Source organism: Marmota monax, unplaced genomic scaffold (assembly GCF_021218885.2).
Source record: "Marmota monax isolate L192 unplaced genomic scaffold, Marmota_monax_Labrador192_F-V1.1 WCK01_AAM20220418_F8-fsc00119, whole genome shotgun sequence".
NCBI classification, from domain to species: Eukaryota; Metazoa; Chordata; class Mammalia; order Rodentia; family Sciuridae; genus Marmota; species Marmota monax.
In genome coordinates, this window is record NW_026694771.1 from 5,205,213 (window position 1) to 5,231,421 (window position 26,209).

General features: G+C 32.1%; 1 protein-coding gene across 1 annotated transcript; it reads left to right on the forward strand.

Moving 5' to 3' along the window:
- Nucleotides 1-3: 3 nt before the first annotated feature.
- On the forward strand, nt 4-25,350 carry Atg3 (autophagy related 3). Its single transcript, XM_046425171.2, has 12 exons — nt 4-238; nt 2,942-2,983; nt 6,846-6,895; nt 9,604-9,674; nt 10,875-10,982; nt 14,428-14,477; nt 17,386-17,467; nt 21,515-21,549; nt 21,792-21,947; nt 23,089-23,216; nt 23,701-23,769; nt 25,078-25,350. The coding sequence occupies exons 1-12, from the start codon at nt 167-169 to the stop codon at nt 25,157-25,159; spliced, it is 945 nt and encodes a 314-aa protein (XP_046281127.1). The 5' UTR covers nt 4-166; the 3' UTR covers nt 25,160-25,350.
- The last annotated feature ends 859 nt before the right edge of the window (nt 25,351-26,209 follow it).

Below are 26,209 nucleotides of genomic sequence, written 5' to 3' on the forward strand. Positions count from 1 at the left end.
GTCGCTTCCCGTCCAGTCTTGTCCCGTCCAGTCTGGTCCCGTCCCTTCGGGTGCTGCCGTCTGGGTGCCTATGCGAGTCGGAGGCATTGGGGACATCTTTTGACTTCCCGGCCCCTATCCCGGCTGCCCTCCCCATCGCGGGGCCGGCCGCTGTTCCGGCCCCAGGATGCAGAATGTGATTAACACGGTGAAGGGAAAGGCACTGGAAGTGGCTGAGTACCTGACCCCGGTCCTCAAGGTAAGCCGGGCGGGCTTGCCGGGGGCTGTCAGGCTCACGGTCAGCTCTGCAAGAACCGGGCGCCAGAGGAGACCCCTGTTATCCGATGGGGAACAGTGTAGGAAGGTGTAAGGGTGGGGGGAGCCCCCATCCCTGGTCTCCCCTTACCGTTCGTCAGGGCTTTCTGGCTCCTCATTGATAAACTTGGAGCGACGCTCTGTGTGTGTGCTCAGGTCTCCACCCTTCACAACTCTGCGTCTGGTTTGTAGGGTTGGAAGGTGGTCGGCAGCTAGGACGATTTAACAATGTTAAATCCTAACATCGGAAGTTTAAAACATTTAACCAAGGATTTTGCTTATTTTGGTGGAATGAAATAAGTCTTGGTAGCAAAATGACATATGACACTCCCCCACCCTCAAGTTTCGGAGAAAGACTTTTTATAAGTATGAAATACGTAAATAGTGACTGAGGTTCCTATTCCTTAAGAGTTTAGAGGAACGAAGTGAAATTGGTAACATTAACATTGTACTTGAACTAAAGAGCAGAACTATGCTTTCCCACGTTTTAAAAATATCAGTAACTGGTTTTTAATCTTGGACTTTCAGTGATAATAAAGAGCAGCTTGACTCGCTTGAATACATAATTTTTAGTATATTGGCAAAATACAGCACTTACGAAGTAAAAATTGTAACACATTAGCTGTTACAGCAGTGACTGGATTGTTTCGTATTTTCAGAGATAAATTTCTAGAACTGCAGTCAAGTTTCTCTTATTCTGGGGTATCTTTATTTTTGCACTTTTTCTGAAAAGTGCATCGTGATACTAAATGACTGGCAAGTGCTCGCTTAGTTTTCTTTCATTTTGTTCTTTTATTAACTTTTGATTCGAATTTTACTAATCTTAGTGTAGGGATAAAATATTCTGATATAATAAGAGAAATGGTTGGCAGTTTTACTTCCTTTCCTTGACATAGAGAAATGTTAGATCTGTATGTTTTTTTTTTTTTTTTACATACTTCCAAGACTCGTTTTGAAATGAGACCTTGTTGGGCCAAGTAAGAAAAAAGTCAGGTGCAGTTAAATGGGATCCTAACTCTTGCTTTCATTTTGTTTGTTTACTGTGAAAGTCATTTTAGTTAATTAAGCTTTTTCAGTCAACTATTTAAAATTCAAAAATAATTTTGACATTGAATCAAATGTTTCTACCTCATCTTATACTTTTTCAGAATAGCATGTTTACCTAGGTATACAGCATTTTAACAATCCACAGTGTTACAAATTTTTAGTTTCAATGAGAGATGAATCAAAGATCTCTTAAATATAAAAGTTATTTAATAGTCTGATTGTATTTTATTGAATTTATGACATAGATTGTTTTGAAGAATCATTTTACTTGTTTCTCAACTGGAAAGAAGTGTTAACCTGTTAGTATGTAAGGTGTATATTTTTACTATAAAGGAAAGCAGAATTATGACCCTCTCCTGTCACTCCTTTGCTCTTGGTTTACAGAGAGAATCCTTAAAGTATCCTGCTAAATGAGGGAAGGAGAAAAAAGGGAAAATTCCTAAGAAAGAAATAATGAATTCTGCTAAACTTAAGAAAAAAATCATGTTTTGTTTAGGGAACATACATACAGTAAAAACTTAAGTCCTGATAATGATTTTCAAGGCTGTACTTAATTGGTAGAAATTGCAATCTCAAGTACTACTCTGTCTCATGAGCACTTTTGCTTTAAGCCAACTTGACCTCTTTAGCACTCCATGGAACACAGTCCTGCTTCTAAGCTTTTGTATTTGCTCTTCTCTCAGCTTGAAATGCTCTCCCTCCAGATGGCTTTATGGTTTGTTCATTGACATAGGTGTTTAAGTTACTTATCTTTATTCTCTTATTTCAATTTTTTTGTTTGTTTGTTTTGGTGGTGCTGGATATTGAACCCAGGGTCTTGTGCATGCAAGACAAGCACTCTACCAACTGAGCTATGTCCTCATCCCTTATTTCAAACTTTCATGGCCCTCTCCCTACCACCTGGCAGATTCCTCTCTGCTTCATTTTTTTTAATAGTATGCTATTCATTATCATTTGACTTTTTTTTCCTCAACTAGAATTAAAATAGTTTTTGAGAGCAAAGATGAGTTTGGTCTATTTTATTCATACATACATACCATTGCCTGGCACAAAGTAGTTGGTAAATATTTGTTGAATGAGTAATGTTTATAAATGAATCTTTTCATTTTTTGTAGGCTACCACAAAATCTTACTTATAGCTTAAAATTTAGAAAAATTTAATAAATACCATACCTTACTTAGAGGGAAAGAATATTGTTTTAATATCTTGGTGGAGATGAGAGTAATTGGAAATATTAAATGATTCCTACATTTGATTTCTAATATTACTCAGTTTAAATAAGATTTGTTAAGATAAACATCTTTGAGTCATTTTTATGGTGCTGTTAAATAAAGATATTTGTTCATTGCACAGAATCATTGTAAAGCTTCATGCTTATTTAAACCTTTGAATGTTTTTTCTTAGAACTGTGATCAAATTGTTTAAGTTTTCTACATTAGGCTTTTATATATCTTTGGTCAAGTACCAGTGACATACACGATATGCACAGTGTATAATTTTTTGAATGTACTCCATTGCGTAGAAGAATTCATTGCCCCTGCAACATTTTGTAATTGAAATTGAAAGATATTATTATATTATTGTTTTTGCTTTCTTTAGGAATCAAAATTTAAGGAAACGGGTGTAATCACCCCAGAAGAGGTAAGTGTTTGAGATATTTTAAAATCTTTATTTTCTAAAATTGTATTAAACTGGATTTTTTGCTTTGTGAGAGAACATCTTGAACTGTTTGGTTTCACTACAGTTAGATTTTGGTGATTTATGGGAATTTCTGCTTCCTATAGAAGAGAATATGTAACTTCCTTCTCAGTTTGCAACTTCTCCTATTTCTCTGTAGTTCCTCTTTATATAGAAATGAAGGTGTTTGAGGGAATGGGAAAGATTCCTATGGTCACACCCTTTATTCATATTTATTATTGTATTGAGCTTTACAGTGGGCTCATAGGGTTGCTGTGTCAGGCTCTGTCTATACCAAATGTGAATTTTTGTAGCTTTCTGTCTGGAAACTTTACTCATTGCTAAAATTTTCTCTTAATATTCAGAATTAAATGTATTGTTACCTACTGGGCGCTCATTTAGTTTACCTTTTCTACTAAACAAGTAATGTTGAAACTACTTGGTACTGGAACTAACAGCTATGTGATAGGTCAGTTGTATTTTATTGAACTTTAAACATAGAATTATGTTTTGAAGAATCATTTCACTTATTGACCAAATCTGTATGACAAGAGTTCTCTTTCATTATGTATTTTATCCCTAGAAAAGTTAAGTATATACTGAGCTAAAAGCCCTTTTTGGTTCCAGCTTTGTATCAGATTTATTTTGTTTTTTAAGTAAAAGGCAAGGGATTTATTTAAGTTTGATCTTGAACTCACTGTAAACACTGTTCATTGGCAATCTATATTCATTATTTTAAAAGAAATGTTTTGAAATAAGTCATATTACATGATGGGACCACTGTTGCAGCTATACATTCCAGGTCCTCAGGCCAGAGAATTAACTGATCTATCAGTTTTCATTATGATGGCATCTTCCTAGTCCCAAATCCTTCTGAGATTTAAGAATGGTTTCTTAAACTGATCTTTTATCTAAAACTGCCTTTAATTTTAATGAAGACACATGGTAGAATGAAAAAAAAAAAAAAAGCTTAGAAGACCTACTTTCTAGACCCATTTCTCCAATTTCTACTTATTTTGGCACATCGATTAAGCTGTCTAAGTCCAGGCCTCATGTTTCCTCATCTGTAAGAGGAAGAGCTTGAGCTAGACATTCTCTGAAGAATTTATTCTACCTTAGGCTTCATGAGTTTAATACCTTGAATACCCCCTCCAAACAAACAAACAAACAAAAAACAAACAAAAGTTATGATCAAAAGGCTAACATTTTCTTGGCAACCAGAATTATAATGTAGACATGGCTCTTTAAGTATCTGAAATCAAGAGCAGAGATGAGCATTTGTTGTTCTTGCACTCTCAGGCTTTATCTTGACTACGTGAAGATGACTAATTATTAGTGGATGTTAGAGATGCAATCTATGGTTGTTGAATAGAATTAAGCTTAAGATAGGGATTCATCCTAAAATGAGTAGCTGTTATACTTGATACCATGAAAAAAGTTAGTTGTTTTTTTCTTAAAAAATAATCAAGACAAAACTACCCAACTTGGGTACCATCCACGTAATGTTGGGTTGGGATAGAGCACAATTACAGGATTTGAGTTAGTTTAAAATGACACTGGAGAAGGAAAATGGGAAGACAGTATTTGCTTTGAGTAAATACTGTATACAAAATTCATTTGTTTTTCCTGTTTCTGGGCTTCTTACTGTCAGTCTCCAACTATCGTTTTGTTTTCATTGAGAGGTGTAAAAGTATTTGTGTTTAAAAAGAGGGACAGCCAGTGTCTAACATGATATTGTCTGGGAAAAAAAATAATGTTGGATGTGTGTAATGACTTGATTAAATTAGAATTCTATTAATAAAGGGTAGGTTGAGGAATAAAATTGCTCACCAAAATGTAAATATTGGTTCTATCATATTGAAGTTATTCTTTATTATCTAGTGACAAATAGAAAATATTTAATCAGAAAGAGAAAGGTACAGCAAACGGTTGATAATTTGAAATTTGACTATATTTTACACGTTATTTCATTTGAAAATGCAAAGCAAGTAATGATGGCCATTGCTAATGAGTGTAACTGCACACATGTGCTAATTATTCGTATAATTCTGTGTTCTTCAAAATAGTTTTCCTTACTTTCTAGTGTTTGATTTTTTTTTTTTTTTTTTTAATTAATGGATACCAGTAGAGTGACCCAGGAATAAAATTAGTCTTGTGACTTCAAGGCAATATAATTAAATAATTTTTATTTTTAATTACTTAATTTAACTTCCATTTTGTTAAATTATTACTTTTTAAAAATGTATGAATTATTTATTTCTGGAATTTTCCATTTACTATTTTCAGACTACATTGCACTATGGGTAACAGGAACCATACAAAAGAATACTGTGGATAAAAGGGGTAAATTCTTACTTTTGCTGCTGATAACCACAGAACTAAAGTAGCATTTGTTCCAGTGACCCCAAAATGCTTGATTTAAGAACAAAACTATTGTTTTCATTTTGTTTTTTGTCTTTACTTAACTAGTTTAAATAATAAAAAGATTATATGAAATGAAGGAAAAGAAACACTTAGAAATTTCCTATGGGAATATAGTTGATATATCTTGATGATATGTCATCTTAAAATAGGTTATTCTAAAAAATTTTTACTTGATAGGAGTTTTACTCTCAAAAGAGTATTTTATATAGATATACTTTCTCATGGAAGCATTAGAAGACTAAATATATTGTGATTTTTTTGGCTGTTTAATAAACCCATAAACAATGCAATATTTTAAGTTAGAGCTGTTGTGAAATAGAAGCAATTGGGAAAGTATGTGCATATATTGCTTGAGTTTGGACACTGTAGTTTTGCTTCTTCCGTTTTCTGCTCAAAAATAAGTGGATTACCGTCCTTTAGTAAAATCACCTTAAGTGATTTTATGAACTGGAAATTTTCAAAAGTTTCAGTTATTTCTTAGTCTTTTTTTTTTTTTTTCTGAAGGAAATAAAATGCACATAGTGTTCAACCTGCTGTAAAGCCTAAGAATTAGAATTTCATTTCTTAGTTTTTTTATGTGTTTTCAGTGTAAGTTCAATAATTTTTAACTTTTCCCCTGTTGTTTGGCACTACATTTTTGTTATTAATGATTTCTTAAAGAGTATGATGAAGTTTTCAAAATTGGTCGTTACTTACGTTTTTAAAAATATCATAAAGAGAGTGCTAGGGTTGTAGTTCAGTGATAAGAATGCTTCCCTAGCATACATACAAAGCCCTGGGTTCAATCCCTAGCATTGAAAAAGAAAAACAGAGAAAAGGAAAGGGACAAGAACAAAGAAATTAAGGTTATTTAAAAAAAAAAAAAAAAGCCACATAGAGCACCACTGATTGAATCCTTAGAACTACAATAAATAAGTAATTATGTACGTATACACCCATATATACATGTATATTTAATATACAGAAATGTTAATTATATAAATAAAAGAAGCATACACTGTGATGTAAGAGTAGTATTACATCTGATACCTGTACCTATTTAGTTATTTTTTCAAAGGTTTACACTGAGTTTTTCAGTCATTACCAAGAATCTCTATATTTTATTAATCAATATTAATAATCAGGGCTGGGATTATGGCTCAGTGGTAGAGATGCTTGCCTGGCATGTGTAAGGCACTGAGTTAAAACTCTAAGAACCACATATAAATAAACAAAATAAAGTACAGTAATAATAGTCAAAAATAAGTGTTGGAGCAGATAGAGCCGGTTTGGTGCTTTTTACACCTTAATTGATTGACAGGTATCAAGGTTACCCAGAGTGATCAGTCTGGTATTTTGCAACCCCACATTTAGTGATGTTCCATTTTTCTTTTTCCCTCTTTCATATTCCTTCCAAATCAAGTTTGTGGCAGCTGGAGATCACTTAGTACACCACTGTCCAACATGGCAATGGTAAGTAATCTTAAGTGAAAAATAGAAAACTAGAAAAAGAATGACTTCAGAATTATGGCAGTTTGCAAAATAGGTTAATGTCTGGAAATTAGAATAACAAGCTTAACCTACTTCCTGTAGCTTTTTTTCAAACAATATCCCAGTGATAGTCAAAGTAAAATGAAGGAAGAAAATGGTGTTGTACCTTTTTATTTTGCTCCATTAACACAAAAGATGGACATATTGGAGATTTATCTGTTTACCTTCTTTACTAGTATTCCCTTTGTAGTGTCTGTGTCTAATTTTGTGGTTCTTTAAAAAATAATGTTCAGGTATTTAATAAATTTAATTAGTTTCTTTATTCAATTTAACAAATGTTTATTGAATATTTTTTATGACAGCAAATACAAATATTTGGTATCCTTTTATGTTTTTTAAAACATAAAGTATGAACATTTTTATTAAGGTTGAAAAGTATGTACCCTTTTTACAAATTGCCAAAGTTAAAAAAGGTTCATTATACTAATTAAGATCTTGACTATAAATCTACTTATGATAGACTTAAAGCTTTTATTTTCTTTATTAACTCATAATTAATAAAGTAATTAAATACAACATATACTTTGAAATATTCTGAAAAATAACAAAGTTTTAAAGCAAATGAAGTTTCATTACTTTCAAGTACTAATTAAAGGTTACAGTTTATAGAAAAAGAGATCCCAATACTAGCAGATGTATTTATTCAGTTTAGAATTGTTTGGAATTAATCATCTTGTGTGAATGTAGCTGTTTCAATTTATTGTGATTTTTTTTCTTAGTAAATTTTTTTTTAATTTGTAGCTGAAAGATACAGATTTGGTTGGGGACAGTGGTTCTAGAATTAACAGTTTTAATTGACAATGTTTTTTTCTTAATTTCTAAAGAACTTAAATAGTTTAAGTACTTTAAGCTAGTTTTATTCTCCTTTATATTTACCATGTACCTGAAACACTGGTTGTTGCTTTTTCTCAGTTTTTATATTTTAGGGCATTGTTTTTTATGTATAAAAAAAGCCAAAATATCATCAGCTATATCTATTTTTATGTCTTTCTTTTATACTTGTATCTCTGTTCCATATTTAAGAAAATTAAATTCATATCATAGAAGTTCTTTGATTCAAGAAAGTTATGGGGTTTTTTTCCCTTATATTCTAAGCTTTTTGTGAAAAGTAGGTTCTGGTCTATAATTTAATATATTTCAATACAAATAGATATAAAATATTAATGTTTCTTTTGTGAAGATATGACATTCATTTTCTATATTGTAATTTCTTTATTGTAAACTTTAATTGTCTAAGTTTAACTATCTGATTGGTAGCATTGTGATAGGGGTTTGTATATAAGGACAAGATCTTCTAGTAGTAGATCTATTTTATGAATAGGGGTTAATAGAGTTCTAGTTTATGAATTATGATTGTTGAAATAATTTTTTGTAACTTAGAACACAATTATATTCCACCCAGTGTCCATGCTTCTGACTGAATTGCTGGGGCCAAAGGAATAATCTTAAATCATTGATAGAAACAGATTATTTCTATGTCAGTACTTGTCATGTGCTCAAGTGCTATCATGAACTTTTTTTAACTTTTTCCTTCATAACCTTAGGCATTGTCATCATATTGTTAAAATTTGACAACTGAGATTAGTTGAAAGAAGAGATGTTAAATGTATTAGGGCATTTCCTAGTTTTATCTTGTGCTCCAGACTATGGCTCAAAATTTCTGCAGAAGCTTAAAAAGGCAGTCAAACTCCCAAGTTTGTGTTCTTACATTTGTGAAGAAAACATGTGCCATCTCGGTTCTGGCTAAGCCTAGTAGATAGCCCACAAATTCTTGATGAGAAATGTCAGAATAGCTTAAAAAAAAAAAGTTACAATTGGTTCTGACCCACAGAAAAAATAATTTAAGAGTAGAAATCCTGGAGTTGCTTGGCTTGATCCTCTTTCTTTACACCTTCTGGTTTTGTGACTGTGGGCAACCTGACCCCTTTAAGCTTTAGTTTACCTGCCTATAAAATGGCATATTAGCTACGTCTTAATATTAGCTATGTCTTAGAATTATGAAAATTAATTAATAATAGTGTATGTTTGAGTTCTAACATCCAATAAAAGAAACTTTTTAAAGCATTATTGTTCTCAATATTATCATCTTGTGATTCAAAGCCATCTTTTCTTAGTTCCAATTTTAATACAGTGGTAGGAACAGGGATCTTGCCAACCTCCTACTTTATTATGTAATGACATGCAGCTTTTTTCTTCCTTCTTTTCTTTCTTTCTTTCTTTCTTTCTGTCTGTCTGTCTGTCTTTTCTTGATTCTCAAGATGAACTACAATTTGGATTGATAATGTGAAAGATTATTCAATGAAATACAGCTCCCTGAGAGCAGCATTTTCTTTTTGCTTAGAGGCGAGATATAATGGTTGCTTGATAGTTCTATTATCTTACAGTTTTTGTCAAATATTTAATCCAAATTCTCTGAAGTCTGTCTGCATCTCTTAGTATATTTCATTTATATTATTGTTATGCTTTTCTGTGTCCTGACACAATCAGTTAAAGACATTTTTCCCCAATCAATCCTAAAACAATTCCCATAGTAGTGTGGATTCTATAGTTTTGAGATTTACTTTTATATCTTCTGTTCCATATTTGATAAAATATATTTTGTATTTTGGTGCTTTTCACTATTTTTAAAGGGCTACAGGGGAAGAATTGAAAGTGAAGGCATACCTACCAACAGGCAAACAATTTTTGGTAACCAAAAATGGTAAGAATTATGTTGTATACATTGGTAAACTTTGCACAGTTATATTAAAAACAACAGTTGACACTTACCAGATTTCTAATTTATTCGTAAAACTGATCTAAAAACTTTTTCAGACAGAAATGAGGAAATTTTATGAAGCTCTAAATTTTCTATTCTTGGAGTCATTTTTCTTAGTTGATTTTTGTCTCCTCTTCCTTTTTGTTATTTATTTTTGCCAAAAAAGAAAAAAATTTGGTTGTCAAGATATGGAGGAAGAGGGTCCTAAGAAAAGTTGGATTTCTTCTAATTGGATATTTAACTGATACTGCCTACCTTTGACGTTTAAAAGTTCAAAGCTAAATATTTTATCTTCCATGTGCTATTGAAGGATTGCCTATAGGCAAAAAAAAAAAAAATGTTTTGAAGCAGATATCTTATTTATGAAGTTAAAATAGCACTAAAAGTTTATGATAGTCTTTAAATAATCACATAACAATATATTGATTTTCATTCTAACTTATCCCATATGGGAAAGGAAAAATAATATGTAAAAAAACAGTATTTTTTTATTCCCTTCAGTATATTTACTTTTAGAATTTATTATTTATATTCTGATTAAGTAAATCAGGAGATTCATAGCAATTTGTTTACCCTACATCATGTTCTTACCTTATAATTGTTCAATTTTAAGGCTTATGAGTAAAAATACTTATTAATTGACACATTTGCTTTGTGAAAAACTGGTCACCAATATTGTATAAGGGGGTAAAATTTAGCAGTTTGTTTAATTTTAAACTGTTTTATCCATTAGAATAACTAGAACTTAAATATGAATTCTGACATGTGGTACTGCCATGTTCTGAGAGTAAAGCCATTACTTCAAGGTTATTGTTGGATTAGCCTGAAATTGAACAGTGCCATCTAACTTCAGCCTACAGTTCTTTACCATTATGGTAAAGAAATATGTAGAACACTCCCACCAGAGCCTTTCTACTTGTCTTCTGACAAAGTCATTCAGGGAAAAATTAATGTGGTCAAATAATTAGTTATATGTCTATGGGCTGAATGTAATTCTTAACCACTTTCATTTGAAGTGAAATATATTCACTTAATAATTTTATAGCATAAGTAAATATAATGGAATAAGCATTCTCTTCTTTTTAACAGATTTGTGGTTAACGGATTGTGTACTAGTAACTGTGTTTCCCTTTTTTTTTATAGTGCCATGCTATAAGCGGTGCAAACAGATGGAATATTCAGATGAATTGGAAGCTATCATTGAAGAAGATGATGGTGATGGGGGATGGGTAGATACATATCACAACACAGGTAAAAAGAGAATAGAATGACATATATTTAAATTTTATTAAACTTTTCAAAATCCTTCATTGTAATAGGTTTCATAAGAAAAAGAGGTATTGTCCCAGTAGACTTTTACCTAAAAGAAGTAGGAGGACATATTATGGGAGAAAAGAGTTTAAAAAAAAAGAATCCTTGGAGTATATTAAATTTCTTTAGTGCCTGCTGTTTCAGTTGCAATTTGAAATATCCATGTTATTTTTGTTATTTCTAAGTTATAGGCAAAAATAAAACCATTCAAAAATACTAAAACTTTGCTATAGAAAATCTCTTATTTACATGTTGTTGCATTATTGGATTATGAGCTCCTTTATGTCAGGAACTCTTCTATACTCATACTGATTTATTACTTACATGCAGAGAACTAGCATCTTGAAGGAATTTAAGTGTGAGCTTCACGAGGGATTCATTGTTGAATCCTCAGTATCTATGTTAGTGTCTAACATAGAAGTTGTTCAATAAGTATTTGTTAATTGAATTATAGGGATTTTTAAGTGCATGTTTGCGTGTTATTTGAAACACTGAATAAACTTTATTATTACAAATTATAAAAAATTCTATTTTGCCGCTGTGTTTATGTATCTTTAAAAAATACATATTATTATGTGCTGCTGTAGCTACTGCTTATTACTTAGTTTTAATAAAGAAAATGTGTTCTAAGTTTAAGTGCATGATCTAAAACCAAGTTTTCTCTCCCTGAATCCTAGAGACAAATAGGTTTATCCTATAGCTGTGTTTCTCAACCTCAACACTATTAACACAATTGACATTTAGCCCTGGATAATTTTTTGTTGTAGCCTTTCTCGTGCATTATAGAATGTTTAATAGTATCTTTGTTCTCTGCCTACTCGATGCCAGTAGCATCCTCCAGTTACAACACAAAATACCTCCAGACATTGCTACATCTTTCATGATTAGCAAATTGTTGCTCTTAATTGTGATTTATTGCAATAGACAATAGACTAAGTCTCTGTACAAGTAAAAGTACCACCTTAGAGGTCAATTTCTCCTCTACTCTAAATGAAGAACACTGCCATCTGTTTTCTTATGAAAATATAGGCACAAATCCAGGACTTGAACTTCTCAAACTGAAACTTGTTTGCTGCTTAATGAGTTGAGTGATGTTATGTCAAAGCTTAGAGGAAATAACCGATTCAGCAGCTTTTTTTTTAATATTTACTTTTTAGTTATAGGTGGACACAATATCTTTATTTTTATGTGGTGCTGAGGTCGAACCCATGCTAGACAAGCGCTCTTCCACTAAGTCACAACCCCAGCCCTCAGCAGCTTTTTATAATGATTTTTTAAATGGTCCTCTTTTTTCCCCCACCAATTAATGCTATTAGACTTCTTTTTTTTCCTGACCTTTACAAAATCTTCTAATTGTTTTACTTTAATTTTCTCATGACTGGAAGATGTAGTCAGTCCATTGTTATTAAATTGCCTATTGACTGACTAGAACAGTTGGTTATAAAGCACTGTTTCTGAAGTCAACATAATGGGTTACTCTATTTTTTAGTTGTATTCTATTTCATATTCATTATTGAAAACTCCAGGGGTGTATTTACAGTATCATTTGTCTCAGAGATAAGTTGGTGTCAGTATGATTGGAGAAACAAAAATCTTTAGAAATTCAACAGGTAAAAAATAGTGCTGTAGTGATAGAGAACAGGCAGTGTCATTTTTTGCATGTGAAAAATAACACAGTATTTTATTTCTGTTAATGTAAATTCTAATTATTTATGAGATGTAAAACTTTAGACTATTCAGTGGATCATTTTGTAATGTCAATTTGATATGTTAAGATTTGGGTTTTACATATCATTTAAGATATAGAGTATAAGATGGATTCTATATAATACTATGAATATTTAAGGTAAATACCATTTATGGATCTCTAACTGGTGCCCATCCAATAACTACTATAACGAGAGCTGTTGTTTTACCTTTCAAACTTCAACTGTTACACTGATTCTTTTTTTTTTTTTTTAGTTGTAGTTGGACACAATGTTTTTATTTTTTTTTATTAGTTGCTCAAGACAATACAATGATCTTGATATATCATACATTTGATTCAAATAGGGTATGAATTCTCATTTTTCCATGTGTACAGATTGCAGGATCACATTGGTTATACATCCATGTGTATACATACAGCAGTCCTAGTGTCAGTTGTATTCTGCTGCCCTCCCTATCCCCACTCCCCTCCCTTCCCCTCCCATCACCTCTCTCTACCCATTCTACTGTGACACTTATCTCTTTTTTTTTTTCTTCCCTTCCCCCTCACACCATCCTATATGTATTTTGTGTAACCATGAGGGTCTCCTTCCATCTTCCATGCAATTCCGCTTCTCCCTCCCATTCCCTCCCACCTCTTTTCCTTGTTCTGTGGTAATATTCTTCTCATGCTCTTCCTCCCTACTCTGTTTTGAGTCACCTCCTTTATATCAGAGAAGACATTAGGCATTTGTTTTTTAGGGATTGGCTAAATGACATCTTCTGTTTGTGAAAGTGAGTATATTAAACAGATGTATTAAAGTTTTAGAGGATGAATGCTTATTAGGAGCTAAGCATATATTGTATTTAAGATATTTTTTTCCCTGTAGTATCTTTAACTACTCTTGTCTTAATTAATTGTCTATCCTTGTTAAACAGTCTGATTAAGAATGTTGACAGGTATTTTGAACTAGAAATATTATTTAGCTGACTAGATATATTGCCACCTGCTTAATACTTCCAATGAGACAAAGGAGGTTCTGAGGAATTTGCTTTGTGAGGTGCAATGGAGAATCATTGAACCAAATGTCAACTCATATGTATTTTAAGCCCAGCTTCTTCATAACTGTGAGACTCAAGCAGGGCATTTTGCCTCTCCAGTGACTTCATTTCTGCATGAGGAGAAATTATTATTATAATTGCTTTAGAAGCTAGTGTTTAGAAGAATTAAATAGAATGTGTAAACACTTGGCAAAGCAGTAAGCCATATGTAAATGTAAAATGGTATTATCAAATATTCTAAGTTTCTGAACCAAATAGCATATTTTAAATATTTGAAGTAAATAGCATATTAATATAGCCATACCTAGTTGAGAAAATTTGGATACAGGTTTAATCAAAATGTAAATGTGAGTACTGTAATCTCTTAATAGTTTCACTTTCTTAGAATGTATTGTGATAAATTAAGTTGAGGAATAGTAAATTAAGGATGAGAAGGATAAGTCATGGAGAACATTAAATTAGTTTATATTTTTAGTTTGAGGCAGCATCTTTGGGATTATATTTGTATTTATCTCTTTACTTCAGATCAGTTATGAGAATTTAGATAATTTTAAGTGTTTTTATGTTGCTTTATTCAAATAAATGTGATGTTTACAGTTTAATTTTAGTTACTCTTTTTCTGCTGAATTGTAAACAGGTATTGCAGGAATAACTGAAGCAGTTAAGGAGATTACATTGGAAAACAAGGTACTGGTTCGTTAATATTTCTAAAATCAGTGACCTAGTTATTTGCATATGTAATATGTCTATATCTATATATCTATGTTGAAATCATTCATCTTTCTTATACACACTTACCATTATCAAACTCATTTAAATTCCAATTATTCCCCCCCCTCTCATTTTCTGCATCAGCATATACTAGAACACTACTGCTTCTTTATACTTCCCTTACTTTTCTTTCTTTCTGTTTCTTTTTTTATTTTTGCAGTGCAGGGGATCAAACCCAAGGCCTGATCTCATGCATACTAGGAAAAAGCTCTGCCACTGAGCCACAATACAACCTTCCCTTATTTTTCTTGTAGTATGGCTTAAAAACCATTCTGGGGCTCTGGGTTGTAACTCAGTGGTAGAGCCCTTACTCAGCATGTGCCAGGCCCTGGGTACAATTGCTAGCACCATTAATAAAAAAAAAGAAGAAGAAGAAAATGCAAGAAAAAACATTTTCAAGATCGTTACTACTACTACAAACTACTACTACTACTACTATTTTTCATTAATTGGAAAGACTTAAGGTAGTTGAAGTGATTTTGTTTTTAAGTATATTCAGTACTAGATGCTAATGGTATCTTAATATTTAAACTTTGTACTCTAAATGTCACATAAGTAATTATTCTCTGTTTTCTTAAATTACTGACTATGTGGGGTTTTTTTGGCTTTCATTTTTGAAAATTTAAGTGTATACTTCAGCTTAGCATCACCAAAAATCATGATATTTTGAATGACTAGAAGCTAAGTTAGTTAATTTTTATTATATGATTTATTTGGGGGGAGGATAAAATATATAATTGGGTAGAATTATCCTGCTTGTAAGTTTTCATTTAATTCAAGTTGCATATATTATATTGGCTTTCCATTTCTTGGAATCATTGAAATTGTTTTCAGATTTTTATATAGTCATTTAAAATTATATAAAAAATACAAAATGTCCTCACTTTGATCTTTTCTTAATTATTTCTTTTAATCACCAAGTCTCTTGGAGGATAGACTATTTGGATGGAATAATTGTGTCCCTATTGTTCTTAGGAACATTCCCTAAAACAGTTACTAATTTAAGATATTCTTTGTATTTTTGTCATTTCCTCTTTGGAAATTTTTAATTGCAGCTTAACAGAAGTATAAGAAAGTAAAATAACTTCTGTTTTTCAGTTTTATACTAGGGATTAAGGTTTGATTTATTGACCTGAGATTTCATCCTTTTGAATTTTTATTTTTTGGAAAAGTTTGATTGAGGAGCAATCACGCAAATGGTTTTGCTGCTTCAGATGACTTTATTTGCTCTATTAGTATGTATGCTTCAAATTTAAATAAGTGGCAGAGCAATGTGGACAGTTTTTTTTTTTGATAGATTTATGGTAATTCAAAAATTTTTAATAAATAATGGTTATTGTGATGCTTGGCATCCCACTAAACATCATTATGTGATGCTAAAGAATGAATGCTCATAATTGAAAACTGGGATATATCTTTCATATCATTTTTTAATTAACACTATATATAATTTATATTATTTTAAAAATAACAGTCCTAAGAATATTTGACATTTAGACCGAAGTATTAATTTTGTTTTTTGTTTAGATAATTGGCCCTGAAGATTGAACCTAGGGCCTCACATATGCTGAGCTCATATTCCTTCACTGAACTACTCCTCTAAGCCCTAAGAATAACCTTGGTTCTTGATTTTTTGTTTTTTTAACTTTGTTCTTCTATATCAAGTATGACTATTACCAGCATGATTAAAATTTTTCTTAATAATCAGTTTGTTAGATAATAGCTCATTTAATAACTATCCAGTAAATATAATCTATTTACTTTTATTTACATTTTGAGTATAATTAGGGTGCATTTGATTTAAATTTCTAGAGGTAAATAAAACTCTTCTAAATGTAGCCTAAATGAAACTAGATGTCTATTCACTTACTTTTATCAATTTCATATTTTTAGAATATTAGTTTTGTGTATATTATGCATACCACTGGTTAGCATTATTGTTTCATAAGAGACATTACAGTTAAGATATTCAATGGAAATCTTATGTGTTATAATAACTAAAGTTTGATAATTTTGGATTAATTCAGCAATTTTGGATTTATGAACAAATGAGAAATAGTGGGGTTTCTTGTTTTTTTTTGTTGCTAGGAATTGAGCCCCATGGATGTTTAATCACTGAGCCACATCCCTAGCCTGTTTTATTTTTCATTTAGCAGGGTCTTGCTAAGTTGCTTAGGACCTCACTAAATTGCTGAGGCTGGCCTTGAACTTAAAAATCCTCCTGCCTCATCCTCCCCAGTTGCTGGGAGGCTATGCCACCATACTCAGCTAGAATATAAACGTGTTTGATTTATAAAATATTTTAGCTTATAAATGTGTTGTGATTTTTACAAATTTTTCTTCTTTATACAATTTAACAAAATTTTTAAGTGATTTTCTCATACTAATAATTGGTTAACTAAAAAAATTATTTCATTGGGAGTTCAACTGTCAGCTGTTTTTAAAATAATATCTTATTTGACTCTTGGTGTTCCCAAAATACCTTTGAATATTATTCAGTCACAACACTTAGTACATTACTTTCAATGATTGACTTATGGATTTGTCATCTCCACCCGTGGTGTTTCAATTTCTTGAGAATAAGAACTGCTTTGTCTTTCTTATTTTCACAGTGGTTAGTTAGCACTGTGCTAGTATGATTGTTCAATGTTTGAACTAATGAACTTATTTAGGTAACTTTAAATAAAATTAACTTTGAATGGGGGTATAACTCAGTGGTAGAACACTTGCCTAGCATGGTTGAGGTTCTTGGTTTGATCCCCAGCACTGCAAAATAAATAAATAAATAAACAAACAAACAAAACAAATGTAATTAATTTCAAAGGACAGTATAAAACTCCAAGATTGCTCAGTGCTTTGTGAAGAGGAAGAAGAGGAAGATGAAGGAGAAGCTGCAGACATGGAAGGTATTTGTGCTCTAGATTTGCTTTAATCATACTAAAATACTGATTCTACAATATTTATAATTTCTTTGGATTAAGAATTTTATACTCTAAGCTGTGTCTCTCCTTCTGGAGATGGCCCACATTTTCACTTGAATGTGAGTTCCTTGTTTTACTCCAGAAGCTTCTCACTGTCCAGATGGCTGGCATTTTCTCTTAAATATGTATTTTTTTATACTCTACCCTCAAAGACATCTCTCCCCTAAGATAGCCCACATTTTTCCTTGAAATGTAATGTGATTTTACATAAATATGTGACTTTAAAAAAAAATTTCTATCCCTTTGAATTTTAAGTTTCGACATTTAGCAGCCCAGGGAATATTTTGTTTAAATTTCATCAATATAAAACTTCCTTTGATCTTAGACTCTTACATAGTCTTGACAGCATTATTTCTGCTGGAATAAATATCAAGTCGTAAATCTTTAATGCTGGATGTAGCTGCAAAATACTAGTTTTTAAAAATTGGTTCAGAGCAACTTTGTATTTTGTTTCTCCTTTGTTGTTGTTGTTGTTTTGGTACTAGGGGTTGAACCTATAGGTGACTAAGCACTGAGTCACATCTCCATCTCATTTTTTTTTTTTAATTTTGAGAAAGGGTCTCACTGAGTTGCTTAGATCTTCACTAAGTTGCTGAGGCTGGCTTTGAACTTGGCAGTCTTCCTGCTGCAGCCTCCTGAGCTGCTAGAATTACAAGCATGTGCCACCACACCCGTCCTATTTCTCCTTTTTAATAGCATCTTTTAATTAAAACATTAAGATAGTGATTTTTTTTTTTTTTTTTTTTTTTTCTGAGTAGGGGATCTTGCTATGTTGCTTGGGCTTGTCTTGAACTCCTGGGCTCAAAGGATCCTCCTGCCTCAGCCACCTGAGTATTGAGAACTCCAGGTGTGTGCCACCAGGCCTGGCAAAATAGGAATTCTTACTGAAGCCTTTTTGGCCACACACAATGCCCTCACAGTTCCTTAAAATTCTGAAATGTCCTCTTGGGGTTACCAGTTAAGAATCATTGCATGAGAGAATCACTGTTACAAGAGATGCATTAAAAGTTAGAAAAAGGAAGAATATGAAAAAGGGGGGAGGCAGGCATTGAAGTCTATAAGGCAGCTACATCCCCAAAATACATAAAATTTAGTTAGTTGTATATTGTAACATGTAAAAATAGAAGATGGTGTCAGAGTTGAAACACCATAAAGGCAAGTAGTTTTTACTGAACTATAAGTACTTTTCAGGGCTTTTTCCCAAATTGCTTTCAAGTATTCATAAAAATCTAGCTGGGTATCTGTTCCTAAATTTTCGTGCAATTCTGTTCCTTATTTCCACACCAAACTATTGTCCCTGAAATCCATGAGTTTGGTCACAGAAACCTCATATAAAATTTCTATGCTCTGTGGACTCTCATATTTAAACAACTTCAACCTAGATCTCACAACTTCAAACTGTTTGGTGGTTTTTATTTCCAGTTGGATGTCTCACAGCTGATAAAAACTGAACTTACCCTTTTCTTGCACAATTACTTTTTCTAGGTTCAGTTTCTGTCCAGTCTAGGATGGGGTTGCGGTGGTAGAGAGGAAACCACTGTTTTTAAAGTACAAGTTATGGGACTCCCTTAAATATTTGACAGCCTTTTAGTATTGTTTATTACATTTTCCTTAGATAGAGTTAAAGAACTACTAATGTGGAATTTTGCTCATAAACAATATTGATGGTATGAATATAAAAAGTAATTTTTACTCATTTAGTCAACAAATGTTTATTGAGCAATATAGTATCTGTGTATTAGGGATGGTTCTTGGTGCTGCAGAAAAACAATAGACATGATCTCTTTAAACTTGAGTGTCTGGAACGATTCTAATCGGGGGATATGAAAATAGTTAAAATACATAATGTGTTAGATTTATATCAGTGATAAGGAGAAAAATGAGGAAAGGGCATAAGTTTTTTGGGGGGCAACTTTTTTAAGTAAATTGTTCAAGGAAAACCCTATTGAAAGTATGCCATTTGAGTAAAATATGGTAGGAAGTGAGTAAACAATCTATTTTGTTATCTGGGAAAGAGTGCAAAAGCCCTGAGGTAATAATATGTGTGACTTACAATATTTCATATAATATTGTAAGGAATTTTCTCTGTCCAGAGAGAGAAGAGTAGTAAAGAGTGGACTCAGGGAGATACAGGCCCAGATTGTGCAGGGTCCTAACTAAGACTAAGACAAGCAGCCATTTTTCTAACAATTTAATATTTTAACAAAATCACTGTAACTGCAATGAGAACATGTTGAAGGGGAAAAGAGACAACAATTAGGATGTATTTTGATAATCTTGGCAATAAATAATAATGTTTTGAACTACGGTTATAATATTGGTAGTGATAAGAAACAATAGAATTCTGGACATATTTTGAGGGTAGGGCCAAAGGGATTTGCTACTAGATTGAGCATGGGATATAAAAGGCAGAGTAGTCAAGTATGACTCCATGGTCTTTGACTTGAGTGTCTGGAAAGATTCCATTGACTGAGGGTGGCTGGCAGGGGTGGGGATTCAGAATGATTAGCTTTGGAGAGGGAGTATCAGTTTTAGACATGTGATACTTAGGGTGCCCATTAATCATCCAGTAGAATCATAAACAGTTATATATCCATGTTTAAAGAAATACATGTGGGATTCATCAGTATTTGAAGCCATCAAGACTAATAAATTCATCACTGGAGTAAACGTGGGTAGAGAAGAGACAAGATCTAAGAATTGAGCTGTTAGTTACTGCCCTACTATTGTATTTGTATCCAGAATTTCTAATTGCAGCCTCAAATATCATTTGTGATATATGAAGAACGTATTAAAAGAGCAGCCAGTGAGGTGTGAGGAAAGCCAAGAAAATATTATATCTTAAGAACCAAGGAAAGAAAGTGTTCCAAGGAGGAGAGAATAAATCATGTCAGATATTCCTAAGAGGTCAACATTCAATGTTACTATTGAATGTAGAAAAGTGGAAATCACTGATAATATAATGAGCATATTTTATGTAGTTATAGTCATCCCCCCTTATCTGTCATTTTGCTTTCTTTTGTTTAAGTTATCCAAGGTTAGCTGCAGTCTGAAAATATTAATGAAAATTCCAGAAATAGAAGTCATAAGTTTTAAATTGCATGCCATTCTTAGTAATGTGATGAAATCTCATGCCGTCCCACTGTGTTCCATCCTTGACAAGAATTATCCATTTGTTTAATGTATCCATGTTTCTTGCCATTTAGTCACTTAGTAGCCATCTCATTTATCAAATCAACTGTTGCAGTATCACCTTACTTGTGCTCAGGTGACCCTTATAAAAAATGATCCCAAAACACAAAAGTAGCGATGCTGGCAATTCAGATATCAAAGACAAGTTGTAGAATGTGTTCTCTAAGTGAAAAAGTGGAGGTTCTTGACAGTAATGATAAAAAAAAAAAAAAAAAAAAAAAAAAATCTTATACCGAGGTTGCAAAGACGTAGAGTAAGAATCTCTCCGTGAAATTGTGAAAAACAAAAAAGTTCCTCTTAGTTAGGCTCATGCTCCTCAGACTGCAGAAGTTAAAGCCACATGCGTGATACCTGCTTGAGACAGAGGAGGTATCAAATTATAGAGTTTAATACTGTCTAGTTTCAGGCATCCACTGAGATTCTTGAAGCATATCACCTTCACATAAGAGGGAAGGGGTTGCTGTATACAATGGCCTTTACCAAGGAGTCACCAAGATCCCTTCAGTATTATTATGCCAGTTGATATTTCTAATAGACTGCAGCACAGACCAGGCCTTGAATATGCTGACTTTTTCTGAGCTTTTGACATGCAAGGTATCTGCTGGTTTGGAAATACAGAATTAACTCATTTATATTGCTTCATTATCTTCAGTTAAAAACAAGCAAACCCCAGTTTTTGAGTGATACTCTGAAGTAATATTTAATATATAATATGTATAAATATATATAAACAAAATTTAATGAATCTTGAACTTGATTCATCTTTTATTTTTATAACAGAATACGAAGAGAGTGGATTATTGGAAACAGATGAGGTTTGTAAATTGTTTTCTCAGTTAATTTTTAAAGAGTATACTTGAGGATTAATAGTATTGTTAATGACATATTACTCTTTCAAAGAAATTTTTAAATATTTATAACACGAAATTTTATCCATGAATTTTAAGTTCATTTACTTTTAAGGAAAAAACAATATAGAATGGAAAAAATAGATTTTTCTAGAATGTCACATTCATACTAATATAATGGCTGTCAATTTTTCTCTATTATGTGCCAGGCTACCCTAGACACAAGGAAAATAGTAGAAGCTTGTAAAGCTAAAACTGATGCTGGAGGTGAAGATGCTATTTTGCAAACCAGAACTTATGACCTGTACATCACTTATGATAAATATTACCAGACACCACGATTATGGTTGTTTGGCTATGATGAGGTAAAAATAAAGAAAAATATATTTCAGTATAAATATTTTAAGTTGTTGGGTTTAATTCCTTAGTTAAGTACTTGGTTATATGATCTTTTAAATTTTAGAAATCATTTATTTTACAGTTTTATGGTTGATATTGAACTTGTTTTTTATTTTGAATAAACTGAATTATTCAATGTGACACTAATGCTAATTAAGCACAAATGATCTGTTATAAGGGTATTCCTTTGCCTCTAAGCTTATCCCTTCAAAATGTGAGGGAAATTCAACTGGGTATATTTTCTTAACTTTTGTTTGGGATTACATCTGTTGGATGTTTAAGCATTTGCAAACTGATCATGTCACATGAATTTGTCCTTAAGACCATTTAAATTCATGTGCTTAATGGAATTAAATGAAAGAGTAATTAATGTAAAATTAACTTTTTGTTGTTGCTTTTTTGGTATTGGGGATTGAACCCAGGGTCACTTTACCACTGAACTGCATCCCCAGTCAGTCGTCCTTTATTTTTTTGAGACAGGGTCTCTTATTTGCTGAGATTGGCTTCAAATTTCCCATCCTCCGTCCTCAGCCTCCTAGGTCACTGGGATTACAGGTGTGCACCACCATGCCTGGCTCAACTTGTTTAACCTATTATTCCTATGACTGTAAATAGGAAACAAGAAAATAAAACAATAGCCCTGAGAAATGAATTGAATTTTAAAATGTTTTGGCAGCCACATTCTTGCCTTTTAAAAAAAAAAAAAATATATATATATATATATATATATATATTTTTTTTTTTTTTTTTTTTTTTTTTTACTTGTAATTGGATATAATATCTTTATTTTATTTTTATGTGGTGCTGAGGATTGAACCCAGGGCCTTGCACATGCTAGGCGAGCGCTCTACCCCTGAGCCACAACCCCAGCCTCCATACTTGCCTTTTTGTGGAATCTTTTCGGCATTAGGTGGTGACTGATATTGGGTAGCCTGGATATGTAGGCTCCTTTTCTGCTCCCTGCCTTGATCTAAATGTTGTAAACTTTACCCCAATTCTAAATAATCTGCAATTCTAAATTGTAGTTAAAGTTAGATGGGAGAATAAGTATATTAAAGATATGAAAGCTTTTAAAGAGTACTTTCAAAGCATTTTTTACGATTTCAGCAACGGCAGCCTTTAACAGTTGAGCACATGTATGAAGACATCAGTCAAGATCATGTGAAGAAAACAGTGACCATTGAAAATCACCCTCATCTCCCACCACCTCCCATGTGTTCTGTTCACCCATGCAGGTCTGTATATAGAGAGAGTGTATGTATATTTCATAGGATTATTATTTTGGAACCTATAAATATAGAAAAAGAGAAAAATTCATAAGTAAATAAACTTTTCAGAATCTTTAGAAATATTCTTGCACTTAAATATGTGAAAGAAAGGAAGAAAACCTCTTGTTTAATACATTAAGAACTTTTTTGTTCTGTTAAAGTATTTACGTATAGAAGAGATCTTTGTGGTCTTCCTCTTTGTAGCTTGGAAGATCTGTTTTGAACTCAAAATTACTTATCATTATGATTTGCGTTATTGACAGTGCATCTTTCTATGAATGTGTAGTATAAAATTGAACCCAACACTCTAGTGAAGATTAAAGGAGGGAATATTTTATGACTATTACATGTTAAAAAATTCACCAACAACAGGTTTCTTTACAAATGGATGTGTGTTTTTCCTGTTTTCATCTGTTTCATCTACACTAATAAGATTTGCTTTTGCTTTCAGGCATGCTGAAGTGATGAAGAAAATCATTGAAACTGTTGCAGAAGGAGGGGGAGAGCTTGGCGTTCATATGTATCCTTTCGTGCATATGATTGATGGCAAAATGTGTTGTAGGATTTTTTTTTTTTTTCATTTTTGGGAAATTTAGTGACAAAAACCTTTATGACTTAGTACTTATAACTTGTTTTGGCTCCTCATGTCTGAAAGTCCTAATGGGAGTCTAATTTATTTAGGGCATATTATATTGTGATACACCATATTCGTTGGGTAGAACATGTCCCTGTGCATTGGTTAGCTTTGCCTTGTTACACAGGTAACCTGCTAATTTAGAATAACATAAATATCTTTTCTTTAAATACATTTCCAATTTAACATGTTACCAAAAATATGCTTTCCCATCATGTAAGAGTAAAGTTAGGTTGTATCAATTTGAAGTCTCCCTGAAGCAAAGAATTCAATTTTAAAACAATTTGGTTAATTAAAAATTAAAGTACAAGAAGTGCTTTAGATATTTAAAAAAAATACTATTTTCTTTTTCTCCAGTGAAAATTATCTATCTAGTATTTTACTGTGGTTCTCTGGAGTTGCCAAGAGCATTAAATGAAAGTCAGTTTCCAGTACATAGTTGGATTCTGAGATACGTGTATCTATAGTCATAGAAATATTCAGATTCAACAATTTAGATGCCATATAGCTTGAATTAGTTTGTTTTTGGGTTGCTGTTTAAGTGATTAGTTCAGAGCACTCAGTGTTAGATGTAGACTGAGGGGTCATGAGTATCATGAAGGTGCAGATAACTTTAAACGTTGATAATAAAGCTTAAGTCCCTCAGAGAAACTTGGGGCATATCTGACATTGAAATAAACCAAGAACTTTCTTGTTACATATAATTTTCTCATTCATCTCTATATTGGAGGCTAGGTAGCAACTTGGAATACTCTGTGTAATTCGTTACAGAGTCATTATTTCTCCAGTAAACCTTAACTCACAGTGCTTTCCAGTGCAATATAACATTTTTTTAAAAAATTGCAAAATTTCATTAAATATAGATCAATATAGAAGTTCTAGCAAATTTATAAGCTATAAAGGGATAAAGAAAATGAATAAATTTTATACTTATTTAAACATGGGTAACTTTGTCCTTATTTTTATATCAAAGGGACCTATATGAACTTCTATGCATTAAGAAGTTTAAATTCAAATATTGGAATAGGTAGTCAGGCAGTCTTAAAGTTCTATGATTAATTATCTTTAATGAAATTGAAAAAGATTTTGTCATTTTTTCTAAGGAATTATTGCTTAATAAAATGGATAATTACAATATGGATTTAAAACATAAACCATTTACAAGTCTTATTTTCCTTAGCTAAAGGCCTTCAGGTATCTTCTAATTTTTTTGAAATTTGTACAAGCTGTCATTCCAACAATAGAATATGACTACACAAGACACTTCACAATGTAATGAAGAGAACATAGAATCTATTCCAAATTATTGGTTCTGATTTTTAAATAATTAACACATAGGTGTGACCATTGACCATATTCACCAATATGTATAATTTCTCTAATAAAGGGACTTATATGTTTATGCATTAAATAAAAAAATGTTCCACTACCAGCCTTACTTGTTTAATAAAAATGTGTGTAAAGAGACAGTTTTTCTCAGTTCTTATCAAAAGGTCAGAGGATTTCCCCTCAATAACAGCTCTTTAAAGTGAAGATGTGTCTAATTTAGAGTCATGGCAGTATTTTGGGTTCATATTTATTAGAAAGGCATTAAAGCTATAATAATGTCAAAGCTATTACTAAAAAATATTGCCTGCTGGACTGTCTTTCCTTCTACTCTTCATTATTGTTCCTTTTGTTTTCCTTCTCAGCAATCATCTATCTGCTAATAGTATTTATAAAGCACTTACTATATGCCAGAAAATACACTTAGTACAATTACACATCTTGTTTCCTGATTATAGGAGTTCAGAACAACACTTAAAGCCCAAGAGTAGAGTCCAGGCCCTTTCACACTTCCTTTTTTTACATTCTCTTTATATCCTTGCGTTGTCATCCTGGAGTGCTAATTTTTCCCCTCAAGAAACTTTTTTTTTTTTTCCTTATCTTTCAAGAATATTCTCCTCACCTTTAATGCCTCTTTATTTTCCTTTCTTTTCCAATTGTTGTTCAGTTCTTATATTACATAAAGAAAGCTCCATAAGAAAAGTTCTGATAGAGTGGAGGTAATGTGGTATTTTTGGTTGGTACACATGAAGATGTAAAAGCAGATGTCATCCTCTGTTGTACTTCAGATATCCTGCTTGCTTATGTAGCCAGCAAGGTAGCGTGCTTTAATAATTTAAATTAATCTTCCAAACTGATTTTACCAGAATATTTTATTTTTTTAATACCTTTAATTACCTCTATTACAGATATTTTATCAAATTTTTAGTATTTTTCTCATGGTTTTAAGACTTCTTTCTTTTTTTTTTTCTTTTATACTGGGGATTGAACTCACGAGCAC

Excerpts from the sequence above, each read along its gene's own strand:
- Atg3 (XM_046425171.2), top strand. The coding sequence starts at position 167 with ATGCAGAATGTGATTAACACGGTGAAGGGAAAGGCACTGGAAGTGGCT. Across the intron at positions 9,675-10,874 it reads ATTTTTGGTAACCAAAAATG|TGCCATGCTATAAGCGGTGC; the intron begins GTAAGAATTATG and ends TTTTTTTTATAG. Across the intron at positions 23,770-25,077 it reads GGAGAGCTTGGCGTTCATAT|GTATCTTCTAATTTTTTTGA; the intron begins GTATCCTTTCGT and ends AAAGGCCTTCAG.